The sequence below is a fragment of the Chelon labrosus genome (genome assembly GCF_963514085.1).
Source record: "Chelon labrosus genome assembly, chromosome: 7".
Classification (NCBI taxonomy): domain Eukaryota; kingdom Metazoa; phylum Chordata; class Actinopteri; order Mugiliformes; family Mugilidae; genus Chelon; species Chelon labrosus.
The window spans coordinates 6169252-6182070 of NC_140343.1; the positions used below are offsets into that span (position 1 = coordinate 6169252).

Below are 12819 nucleotides of genomic sequence, written 5' to 3' on the forward strand. Positions count from 1 at the left end.
ATAATTATATGTGTGTTTATAAATGAGTAAGCGAGAACTTGGGTCCCAGGCTGTAGAGGCTCCAGGGATGAAGGGGGTTGCAGGGAGAAGACGGGAAGCATCGCGCAGCTTCTTTTAATTGGCGTACGGGGAGAGGAGCTGAGGAGAGGGAGTGGGATCAATGTTAATTAAACTGGAAGGCCCTATCCAGACCTTTTACACGCACGGGGATGCTAGCTTTACATGCCTGGGCTGGGGAGAGCTCAACCTGGCCAAATGAAGAGAAACTGAGAAACAAAGGAGGGGCGCGTGTGTGTGTTTACTTGGATTATGTACATTTGTGAGGTCCAGTTTTAGGTCGTAGTAGTGAGAAAACATTGCTTTTTAAGCCATTCTGCCAGTGCTCGTTTTGGGGTAGACCTTCAGAGGCGTTGTTTTTAGGGATTAAGGTTAGAATTAGTTTTAGGTACCGGGGTGAGGGGTTAGCTGTTGTTATGTCAAGGGGGTCCAGGGAAGGTGTTATGTCAGTGCAGGTCCTCAGAAATATAGAGGTGCAAAGGGACGTGTGCGCTTGTATGTGTGTGTGAGGGTGTGCGCGTGTTCTGCCACCAACAGCTCACACCCCTTAGACAGACAGCAGGCATGCGTGTGCATTGTATGTCTCTTGAATATCAATGAACCATACACACACACACACCTTCCCTCTCTCTCACACACACACACCCACACACCAGGGCCTCAGAGGTCAGAGAGTGAGTCAATCATCTAAACCGTTGCGACGACACAGTCTGGAAAAAGGAGAGTAAGAGTGTGTGTGTGTGTATGGGGGTATGCATCTTTATGCTTGTGTGTGTGCGTGTGTGTGTACGCACTGTGAGAGCAGGGGGCCGGCAGCTGTCAAGGGCTAGGAGCAGCAGGCACTAATGAAGCAGATGAATAGTGCAAAAACTCCCAAATACAAACAGGACAGTTGACATTTTTCATCTGTCAAAAGGAGAAGATGCATGAAAATACGACGGGGTCTTGTTTAACCCTTTGCCTCCTGGTGTCTATCGCTGGCTGCTTTCCTTCTTTTTCTCTTTATGTCTGCTTCTGTCTCACTCTTGTTTTTTCTTTTTTTTTGCCCCCCTTTTCTCCATAAAGCGCTGTTTAACTCTTCAAAATGCACACTGCATCCTGTACAGTGCTAATAGGTGTGCATATATATATATATATATATATATATATATATATATATATATATAGAGAAAGAGAGAGAGAGACAAAAAAATATATTCTTGTTATAAAGCAATTAACAGTGTTTCCCCACTTGGTCCTTTTCCAACACACTGAAATTAAAATGAACTTTTATAGCAAGTAGTTGGCATCTTTATTTTTTCTTCTTTCCCTAAACATGGGCATGAACAGACTCATACCCTTGTGAAAGAAAGCCAGCTGAGCCGGAGTCCGTCTGGCACTGCCCTCTCTTTTTTTATTTATTTATTTTGCATTATTGAGCTCTCAGTGTGCTTATTGGAAAGTGGTTTGATTTTGAAACGAACGGTGCAAGACGTCCGCTGACCTCGATGGCAGATGACTCATACTAGAAATCTGAAGTTCTCTGGCGCTCACTGTGCATGTGATGTATTTATAGGCTGACACGAATGCCTGATTAGTTGGTGATGTACTCGCAGGAGGTTTGGTATTATTTGTGGTACCACATTTAATGTACATCATATTTGGCGTCCACATTGGAGGAATAACTTTTTAAGTTATTTCACCTCTCAGACTTCTTTATGTCGTCATTTTTATGTATTGCTTACAAAGTTGAGCATTGTTATGTTTCTCTTGGGCTCAGTGTTGGTGACCCGAACAAATGTGGGGAGAGTGTGTCGTTTGAGCAAAAACTTAACAATGTGACTTAGATTTGAACTTGGATAGACTTGATTGATCCACAAGGAAAATTGCTTGGTCACAATAGCTCAGTTCTAACACCAGAAATAAAAATATACGAATAAAAATGAAATTAAAATGTATTATTATTTAACTACTATTATTATTATTATTTAAAATGCATAATGTATAATGATTCGTTTTAAAAAATATAAAATAATTTTTTTCTACATTCCCAAAGAGTTGTGTATTATTTAGGAGCCCCGAAAAAAATTTAGCGTCCATACCCAAACTGCTTACTATAGCTTTTTTTCCTCTGTCTCTGGTGAGTATGCATTTTAAAGGATGCACTCCTGTTTTCAAGCTTTGCTACGCGCACATATGTTAATTTGTCATCATATTGATCACTGTACGAAATCTCAAGCCACAGATACGAGGCTTTGTTACAAACAGAAGTGTATCCTTGCTGACACACACAGGAATATGCATTTCCACAGGCATCTTATCACTGTCAGACGCCTGCTGCGTCAGCCTCAGTAGTAACGCTTTGAGCAGAGGGAGAGAGGTGTCCTCGGAGAGATGGATGGCGGGACATCCTTTGCTTAATGTTCTTGTGTGTTTTAGCGAGGCGCACTTTATTAATATGTCTGTTTGATTAAGAGGGCGGATGAATGTGTGATGGTAAATTACGTCCAGAGGAGAGATGGCCCGCTGGGATTCTGCTGCCGTCATCTCGACTTCACCACTGGAAGGAAGCTGAGACAGAGACTCTGTCAAAAATCTGCCCGATAGGAAACGAGAACTTTTCTGTCTGTGCGCCATCAGTGCTTGACACCTCTTTCATTGAAGGCTGCGGTGATGAAGTTGTGTACAAGTTGATGATGTGCTCGGCACTTTTTGGGCCGCGCCAGTGAGTTATGCTCGTAGCTCCTCGCACCAAAGTGAAGCGGTGAGCACTTGGCAGTAATTCTAGACTTTGCAAGGGAGCTGATAAAGACAGAGCCTTAACCGTGTACATTAATTCCCTGCAAAATTCTCTTCAGATCTTTTCCTCATTGCTCCTATTAACTGAGAAGTACTGTAACGTGCCTGATATTGGGAAGGTGGCACATTCACACCAACCCGCTGTATTCTGTATGGAAGGATTCCATTTGGATTCATATGTGGAGGCTTTATTCTCATGTTTCACACTACCAATTAGCAGGCTGTCAAACACATACTGTACCTACTCCAACAATAATGCAGAGACACCTGAAAAGTGGTTGAAATAATAATGTGTCAAATTTCATCTGCCCACTGCTAAACCTGTGATGTTTTTTTTTTTTTTCCTCCTGTATCTTGTCCTATTATAGCAATGAGTGCGTTTCATTCCAATTTGCCATCTTTGTTCTGCTATCAAGGCATCTGAAGTTTAGAAACATCCACCAAGATCACATTTGAACTGGAGATTCTTACTAATTAAACAAAACTAGACAGTCGTAGTCGGCCTGCAAACGCACGAAAGAGGAAATCTAAATCCTGCTTTCACTTGGGACTAGAGGACACGTCTTCCCTCCTAGTAGTCATTGAGATGTACAGCAACATCTCAAGGCTCTCTGACCTAAAATAAAAAAAAAAGGTGCAGGGCGTTGAACTGGAATATAAATCTCCTGTGCAACGTAGCATTTTGCATAAGACTCCCCAAGAATGCCTAATAAAAATCTCCTTTGATATGTTGCTTGTACCCTTGCTGCAACCCACCTTGCAGTGATATTCTTCTGTAAATAAACAAAAACCACATCTGCAAGCTCCAATATTTCCAAGCAGCTAATTGCCCCGCCTGTGTTCGTGGCAGCGGCCGAGCACTTAAGACTTGCAGTGTTTATTTCGAAAGCACAGAATCGCATTAAAAATATTTGAGCGTTCTTGTTGCACAAGTCCGCCGCGGGCCTCCCCTTGTAGGTGCGCCTTTTAAAACGATAAGAAGTGAGTCAGTCAGTGAGCCTGGCAAAAAATAGCATTCAAGTTTTCCTATTCTTAGAAAAGCAGGAAGGATTCTTCGCCGGTTCCCACTCGCCAGCAAAGGTCTCCTCATGCTTTCCGCTTTTCCTTCCCGTTCCCATTTGCCCTACCTCTGCTCCGCTTGCTTGCGTTTGTTTTCTACAGAGTACGGAGTTCTTGCTGCTCCAGCAAACTGAAAAATTCTCTGCTCCCGTACCTCGACACCTTTCTTCTCCTTCTTCTTCTTCTCCTTCTTCTTCTCTCGTGCTCCTCTTCCTTTTTCTCGGCTCTGTTTTTCCTCTCATTTTCCCCATGTAAGTTTTGGAAGCAGCATCCCAGAAAAGGCCAGCAGGCTGGAGAAAAAAAACACCCGAGCTAAGGGAAGCTTTCAGGGATTGGTTTTTGTATTGGTTCACTTGCATTTTATATCCATACTCCACCCAAAAAGACAGATTGTATTTATTTGTACACAAAACGTCAGATATTGAGTTGCTGTCTTTCTTTCCTATTTGTTTCTCACACCCAGTCTGTACTTTAATCAGTAACATCCATCTCAATGGCAGTAAACGGTGCACACTTCTTCTTCTACCATGCAGTACAGTGTCTTCTTTGTAGGACCTGCTGAGAGTTTTATTGGTTGTTTTTCCTGCTGTTTTAACATCACTCTCTGACACTCTTTGTTCATGTCTTTTTTCCCCCGTTTCTCTCCCCACGTCCCTCTCCTGTCTCTCGATACCTCTGTGCTACAGATGGCAGCCTTACAGAGTCCGTTCTATGGGGATAAGATGAACCTCTACTCCCTTTGTAAGAAGATAGAACAGTGTGACTACCCCCCACTTCCCTCAGATCACTATTCAGAGGAGGTAAGTACTAATAGTGGACTGACAGTAGTCTTGACTCCTGAACATCCAGTTAAAAAAAACAAAGGCTTGACTTTCTTTCTGCCAGTTGCCTGATTTTTACTCGTATAGACTATTAAACTCATTCGTATATGGTCGTGAAATCCCTACCATGTGCCTGAGCTGTAGTACAAGATGATATTACTCTGTGATCAAAAGACTGGCTACGATTCTGGCCGTCTGAAAATTAAACGCACATATCAAAAGCATCTGGCCGCGCTGGAGAGTGGGGTGAAACTAAATGGGCTAGCGTGTCGTGTTTCCCTAACTAAACGTTAAATCATCTGCTGTAATTCTGCGAAGCGCACGAATGTAACGTAGTCGGGCTGCGGTTAAAGATCGCCTTATTGCTGATTACTGGTGGCATGTGCGTGAATCTGCATGGCTTTGTGTTTGTGTGCTCTCTTTGTGTGGGTGGCATATTTTTCTGTTTGTTTTTTTTTGTTTCTCTTAAATGCATTTGCTCACACACGCAAAACCTTTTGACAGCGACTCGCAGGCATGCATGCAGATCCACTGCAGGTATTTGACCCATTTCACAATGACTCTATTCGTTATTACATTTACATGAAGTGTCCCTACACATTAACAGTGGAGATGTCCCCTCATATCATACCTGTGTTTATTTCATTTCATTTCATTTCAATTAAATTTTAAATATATAGGCTCAATAACAGTACAGATTTTCTCAAGACGCTTTACAAAACCCAGAGTCTGAGAACTCCAGAGCGAGCACAAAGGTGGCCAAAAAGAACCTTAAGCTCATGTGGAGGGACCCATCGGCTTGAGGCCGGCCGGGTAAAGACAGAAAAAGAAAGAGAAGAGGAAGGATAGGAGGAAAGAGATAAACATCCATCTGACTAAAACGTACATGTAGAATCTGATCGTGATACAAATACAAGATATAGCTGATGCATGTTACACAAGAGTGTGATAAGGGATCTAAATATCTTCAACATTTTCACGTTTCAGGGTTAAACAAATTACTTTAGGGAGCGAAAACTAACACTAGATTCTATCATTTGTTAATATATTCAGTAGTTTTTAATTTTGTGTTTTTTTTTTTTTTGGTTTTTTTTAACCTGTTCCAATGTCAACAATCATATCCAGTACAAAAAATATATTTAAAAAAATGAGAACAGCTCACCCTCACATCTGAAAGCCTAAAATCTGAGCATGTTTTCTGCTTTTAACAGTTATTCAAATAAATGTGTTTCAGCTCTAAATGGCGACTCACCTTCATACAACTCATTCTGTTGTGTTTTAAGAAACGTGTTTTTCCTGCTTGACTTGCGTAACCCATTACAGAGAACATAAAGTATGCACTTTATTTGGTCAAAGTTTTTTCGGTTTTATTGCCATATGGCAGTGAAGAGAAACAAAAAGGCTGCCTGGGCCATAATAACATGGCAGCAAAAAAGGTTATAATATTAAGTAAGTGATACATACTCGGTGGATTTAAGCCAATAAGTTGCTCTACACCTATTGTGTCTTTTCATTCGTTCCTCTCTATCAGTGTATCTGCATACACAAGCCCACAGTGGTTAATTTTATGGGGGCTATCCTTATTCATGTCTCTCTAGTCAAATAGTAAACCCTCCAGAGGCAGCCTTTTATTATACTGTGGTATTTACTTCATTAGGCTGATAAAGGCTAATTGTGAGGTATTTCAAGCCCCTGTGCTGCATGTGTGTGTGTGTTTTCTTTGCAAGAGAAATTATGCAAGTGTATATTTGTTACAAGAGCTCTCCTTCCACACACACACGCACGCATGCACACACACCACGCTGAGCTTCTGCGTTGCCCCACATGTCACCCCCCATCCAGGAGAAAGGAAGACAAAGCGAAAGAGAGAGGGAATGATAGAGCGAGAGACAGGGCGATGGAGAGATGGAGATGAGGGGGGTGCCTGCAGCGCCTGTCTGGATGTAAACAATGCTCCTGAAGGATCGGCAGCAAACTGTCAGCTGCTCATCTTTGTTGTGTCATTTAACCATCTCCGTCTATGCTCCCCCCCCCCCCACCACCCCCACGCCTCCCTTCACTAGCTCCCCGCACCCTCCACCTGACACTCCCCACCCACCCCACTCGCCATGCAAAGAAGCGCATGAATATTTTACATATCTGCATCTCTGCACCCCCCCAGCCCCCCCGTTTCCCCTCCCCATCTCCATTCTGTGCGACTAATTCTCAGACTGTCTGAATTTGCATCTTTTTCTCACTTTCTCTCTCGCTCACGCACACATCTATACACCGAGGCTGATGAGAGCTCGTCCAAGCCAGTGCCACGCAACAGCGGCCAGGAAGTCGGCAGATGGTTACCATAGCGACCTCGTGTAGATGTATTTTTTTTCTCTTCTTCTTCTTCTTCTTCTTCCCTCTCTATCTCTTATTATCGTCTCTGTTTTTAATGATGGCTGGCGGTGGCTGTTCCGCCTGCGAGCCTGTCTGTCTATCTGCTCCAATCAGCCGCCGCGCTCCGCTTCAAGTGCAGGCGCCGTCTCCGGATGGCAGCGGCGGCGTGCATGTGTGTGTGCGCACGCGTTTGGCGGGTGTGTGTGTCTGGGGTAGAATCGGATCCAACGGACTGATACGCGATTAGCGGCCCGGCTTTGCATCTTTGTCTCAGTTTGGTTACCTGTTGCTCCGTCGCTGCTTTCGCTGGAAGAGGTCAACTGGAGCGGTTTGTTCATTTCTCTGGAGTTCACTCTGAGTGAGTGCAGTGACATTGACTGTTTTATCTCTCTCTTTACCACCCACCCAACCACCCACCCGACCCCGTACCCTCTTTCTCTCTCTCTCTCCTTCCACCAGCTGAGGAAATTGGTAGATATGTGCATCAACCCCGACCCAGAGAAGAGGCCGGACATCACCTACGTGTACGACATTGCCAAACACATGCAGAACGCGACGCAGGGCATCTAAGCCCTCCAGGGTTACACACACTATGCCTCGCAGAACTCCTCTCCACCGTCCCTACTTGCTTTTTATGCTGGACTCGTAACACATCTTTCAGATTTTTTACAAAAACTTGAGAGTTTATCTCCTTGTAATAAGTAGTGCATGTAACAGTAATGGTACAGTCTATAATCTGACCGAAACCCAAAACCTTCTTTTTTTTTTTCCTGTAAAGGTTATTGAGTTTTTTTTTTTTTCTGGATCTCCCATTCCTTTAGACTTCAGTAATGTTATCACGCATTTAAAAATCAGTGTATTGTCGTGTTGTTGGCTTCAAAGCACGTCCTCTGCCCATGCAGCTAAACGAAGCCAAAGCGAGAAGATCGTAACGTTCAGTGTTCAACAGTTTCAAATATTATTTCTTGTAGGCTTTCGGTGTGTCACATGAGGCCTTCAGTTAGCAAATGACATAAAAATAAAAAAAAAAATAAAAGAAAATGAAAACTTTTAGCTAAAATTAAAGTGAAGAGCTGTTCACTCGGCCACAGCAAAATCTCAGACGTAACACGATGGTGTAATTGATGGTTAAAGTGTTGTTGTGCTGCACTTTTTTTACCCTGGTACTGGAAGGCTGGCGGGGTGATCATGTCTAATGAATGTATTAGAAAAGGAAGGATTATTTAGAAGGTAGACTTGAGAAGTGCTAGGGGGAGAACACGGGCAAATGTCTTCGCAACACTTTGAATGTAAGTCATTTTGACGTCTATGTATTGTCTTTGAAAAATCCAGGATGCCTCTGTTTTTTTTTTGTTTTTGTTTTTTTTGACAGCCTAGTTGGCATGAAAGCAGTTGTTCACGTGCTGTTTACCTTAGTCACTGACATCAAAATATTCCCCTTTTCCGGTTCAACTTAAACGCGGCTTTTCTTCCCCACGGTCCGGTGGATGCATCTGACGCACCAGAGAGGTAGTCTAACTCAACAAGGGGGTTGTCAATGTTGCTGCGTAGGTTGCAGTGTCTTCTGTGTGTGTCTTTTAAAAATAACAAATATGACATGAGAGGTACTTTCCCACTGAGGCTGTCCACTCTAGAAGTACATCGCAGTGTGCCCAACTTGTGTCCTCAGATTAGAGGAAAGTCACAACACAGAAAGGAACTCATATCATGTAAAAGTATCTTTTATGAAAAATATATCTGAAAAATAAAGCACCAATGGGGCTAATTTAGTTTTACTGTACATAGCAAAGAATAAAACTTCTGTATAAATAGAGGGTTTTAAAGACCTTTTATTCATTTGGAAGGTGGGAATGATGATATACATACAGTATATATATATATATATATATATATATATATATATATATTTTTTTAATGCAGGTTTACAGTGGGTCAGAAAAGACCAGCGCTGACTACCACAGGTTTACATAATGACAGTGGGCTAGTTCAGCCCTTGCATTAAGATCTGATCTGGGCTATCTGGTCACATGTGACCACCTTTAGGTACGTGTGTTCAGACCTGGAACTAAAAATGCGTCTCCAGATCTAGAATAAACCCCGACATGTCTCAAATAGATCTCTACTGCTGCTCCAGAACCGAGAACAGCTCTGTTTTATGTGCATGACTTTGACTTCATACATTATTATTTATTAATCTCCACCCTGATGTTAGTTAGACCTGTACAAAACTCAGATCATAACTTCTATACGCACCGTAATCTCTGTTAATAAAGATAAATAAAGACATCAGTGAGTGAGGAAATACTTAAACACATGTGGCTCATCATACATCAACATGTACTCATTAATAATTAACACAAAATCACACTCGCGTACTCATATTAAATACTTTCATTTGTAAATTCAAATGAAGCAAAACTCAGCTGACTAGTTGATTATAAGAGGTCTTTAATGTGACTTGTTGGATTCACACGACCAACGGAATGTGGACTGGTGCGACCCAGACCACCTCCAAATATGGTCAGAGATCGGATCTCTCAAATCCCTCCTGGGGGTGTTCACACCTGTCTTTTACGTGATCGGAAGGCCCAGATCGGATCTTAATCCAAGGTTTGAACAGACCCTATGAGTCCCCATCGAAGGTGTAGTAGGTTAAACGATGATTGATAGCGGTTTATTTCAGTGTCTTATGAATTCTGTTTTGTCAAATAGACTGTTAACCCGTCATTCAATTTGAACTCCAACAGTTTTCTGTTAACTTTCAGTACTATTAACATGTGTTATACATAAAGGCAAAGCTTTATGGGTGCAACAAAATGTAAGTTATTTTGTTTTGGCTAACAGGAGATGTTTAGTATCTTGTTTGTTTGGGACTTGCAAATACAGAGTTTGCGGTTTTTGTTTTCAATTGTTGTACCTTGTCCTTGGATTTTGTTCCTTTTGTGTCGCCTTTTATTCACACAGCATTTTTGTGTGTGTGTGTGTTAATCTTCTATTTCTGTGCTCTCTGAGTAAGATCAACTGCATAGCACCAAATCATTTCAGTATTTTATCGATTTTTTTAAGGGGGAGCTATTGCTTTAAAGCACTTTTTTATTTTTAAAGTTTTACAGAGTTTCCAACTATGGTAGTGTTTAACTGTTTAATAACAGAATACCAAAAATAGATTCTCAAGTGGTTCAGGAGAAACTGCGTCTTTTTTCTTCCCCCCATACATTTAATTAAAGCACCTGATGCATTCATATTGGCTTTAAAATGCATTTACTGTACATCGAAGGCCATTCACTGCACCAGAGCACCGTAGATAGAGAGTCTATCTCTGCAATTAAGGTTTTTGTTTACAAGCAAAAGCAGGATGTTTAATACAGAGTGCTCAGTCACTTTAGGGATGATGCCTTGTCTGTATGTAACACGTACCAGTACTGTGTCCCGGGCCTTTTAGCTTCGCTCTGTTTACCTTTCTCCCTGCCCTCTGAAGTTGTTATGGAAGAGCCCACGTGTTGTCAAGAGAGTAAAATACTGGCAACTAATATTTATTGTCTGCGTAGTTTAGTTGTTTTCTGAACATTTCATGTGAAATGAAAAAAATGCCCATATCAAAAAATGCCTTGTATGCGAACTCAATGTAATAAAGCTTTCAAATTTCTTTTGAACATTAGAGTGAAGTGCTTTGAAGCTCTTACCGGGTTTTTAACGGGTTTCACATTTCATCTCGTTATTCTGAAGTCTGAACAGGTTTGGATTGTGCAGAAAATAAAAAAGGATGAGAGCATGTATCCAAACTGCCAGACACCAAGACTAGTGAATACAGAGCTTCAGTTTCAGACCGGTAGTTCAGGACCATTGTATGAAAGGCAGACATTTTTCTTGTTTGAGTTTACAGTGGGGATGGTTCAGTCTAGATGCTCTCGAGGCAAATTATACCAGAGTAAAGGTAAGTACAGCTGGGTCCATACATGTTTGGACACTGGCACATTTTCTGCTTTTTTGTGCCTGTTAATCAAAACATATTTAATTTCCAGTTACACTCTGAAAGGAAATAGCTTTAACATGGTCTCAAAACACTGTTTCATGGCTGTTTGGTGGCTGTTGCGGGATATTCCTGCAGGATAGCCCTCCTATCCTCCACTCATTACCTGTATTAATTGCACCAGTTTGAACTCGTTATCTGTGTAAAAGACACCTGTCCACACACTCAATCAATCAGACTCCAACCTCTCCACCATGGCCAAGACCAAAGAGCTGTCGAAGGACACCAGAGACAAAACTGTAGACCTGCACAAGGCTGGGATAGGCTACAGGACAATAGACAAGCAGCTTGGTGAGAAGGCAACAACTGTTGGCGCAATTATTAGAAAATGGAAGAGACTCCAGATGACTGTCAATCTCCCTTGGACTGGGGCTCCATGCAAGATCTCGCCTCATGGAGTGTCAGTGATCTTGAGAAAGGTGAGGGATCAGCCCAGAACTACAAAGGAGGACCTGGTCAATGACCTGAAGAGAGCTGGGACCACAGTCTCAATGGTTACCATTAGTAACACAGTACGCAGTCATGGATTAAAATCCTGCAGCACATGCAAGGTCGCCCTGCTCAAGCCAGCACATGTCCAGGACTGTCTGGAGTTTGCCAATGACCATCTGGATGATCCAGAGGAGGCATGGGAGAAGGTCATGTGGTCAGATGAGACCAATATTTTACTTTTTGGTATAAACTCCACTCGCCATGTTTGGAGGAAGAAGAAGGATGAGTACAATCCCAAGAACACAATCCCAGCTGTGAAGCATGGGGGTAGAAACATAATGCTTTGGGGGTTATTTTTTGCAAAGGGGACAGGACGACTGCACCGTATTGAGGAGAGGATGGATGGGACCATGTATTGCGAGATTTTGGGCAACAACCTCCTTCCCTCAGTAAGAGCATTGAAGATGGGTCGTGGCTGTGTCTTCCAGCATGACAGTGACCTGAATCACACAGCCATGGCAACGAAGGAGTGGCTCCGTAAGAAGCATTTCAAGGTCCTGGAGTGGCCGAGCCACTCTCTAGACTTGAACCCAATAGAAAATCTTTTACTGAAAGCTACAGCCTCGAAACCTGAAAGATCTGGAGGAGATCTGTATGGAGGAGTGGGCCAAAATCCCTGCAGCAAACCTGTGTGCAAACCTGGTCAAGAACTATAGGAAATGTTTGATCTCGGTAATTGGTTTCAGTACTAAATATTAAGTTCTGTTTTTCGAGTGTATCAAATACTTATTTCATGCAATATAGTGCAAATTAATTATTTAAAAATTGTACAATGTGATTTTCTGGATTTGTGTTTTAGAGTCCGTCTCTCACAGTTGAAGTGTACCTATGATGAAAATTACAGACCTCTCCATTCTTTATAAGGGGGGAAACTTGCAAAATCTGCGGTGTAACAAATACTTATTTTCCCCACTGTATAACCTCCAGAACAGAAAAGCTGAATTTGATTATTGTACTAAATGTTGTATTATTTTAAACTTAAACCTCTTGTTCTAACTTATTACAAACATAGAGGTCCATTAAATAATTTCCATGCTAGTAGTTGAGTGTTAGAGTATCGGGCAACTATGAAGAAGTATTTTTTTCCTACAAAGGATCAAAACGTGGTTGTGACAGCAGGTAAAGGGCAGGTTAAAAATATTAAAGAAAAAAAAGAAGGTTTTATGTAATCTATGTAGTAACTATATAATGAAAATACTATTCTATCTGTAT

General features: G+C 41.9%; 1 protein-coding gene across 5 annotated transcripts in view; it reads left to right on the forward strand.

Annotated features, from left to right (window-relative positions):
- Positions 1-12819, forward strand: part of nek7 (NIMA-related kinase 7) — a 90419-nt gene that overhangs the window by 48200 nt on the left and 29400 nt on the right. For 3 of the 5 annotated variants that reach the window (XM_084548484.1, XM_084548483.1, XM_084548485.1), the window contains exon 9: positions 4581-4694. In XM_084548484.1, the coding sequence (XP_084404610.1) occupies positions 4581-4694 (114 nt within the window). Of the gene's footprint in view, positions 1-4580; positions 4695-7544; positions 11032-12819 lie in introns of those variants that run through there. The other 2 variants (XM_084548482.1, XM_084548481.1) reach the window with 1 other exon arrangement.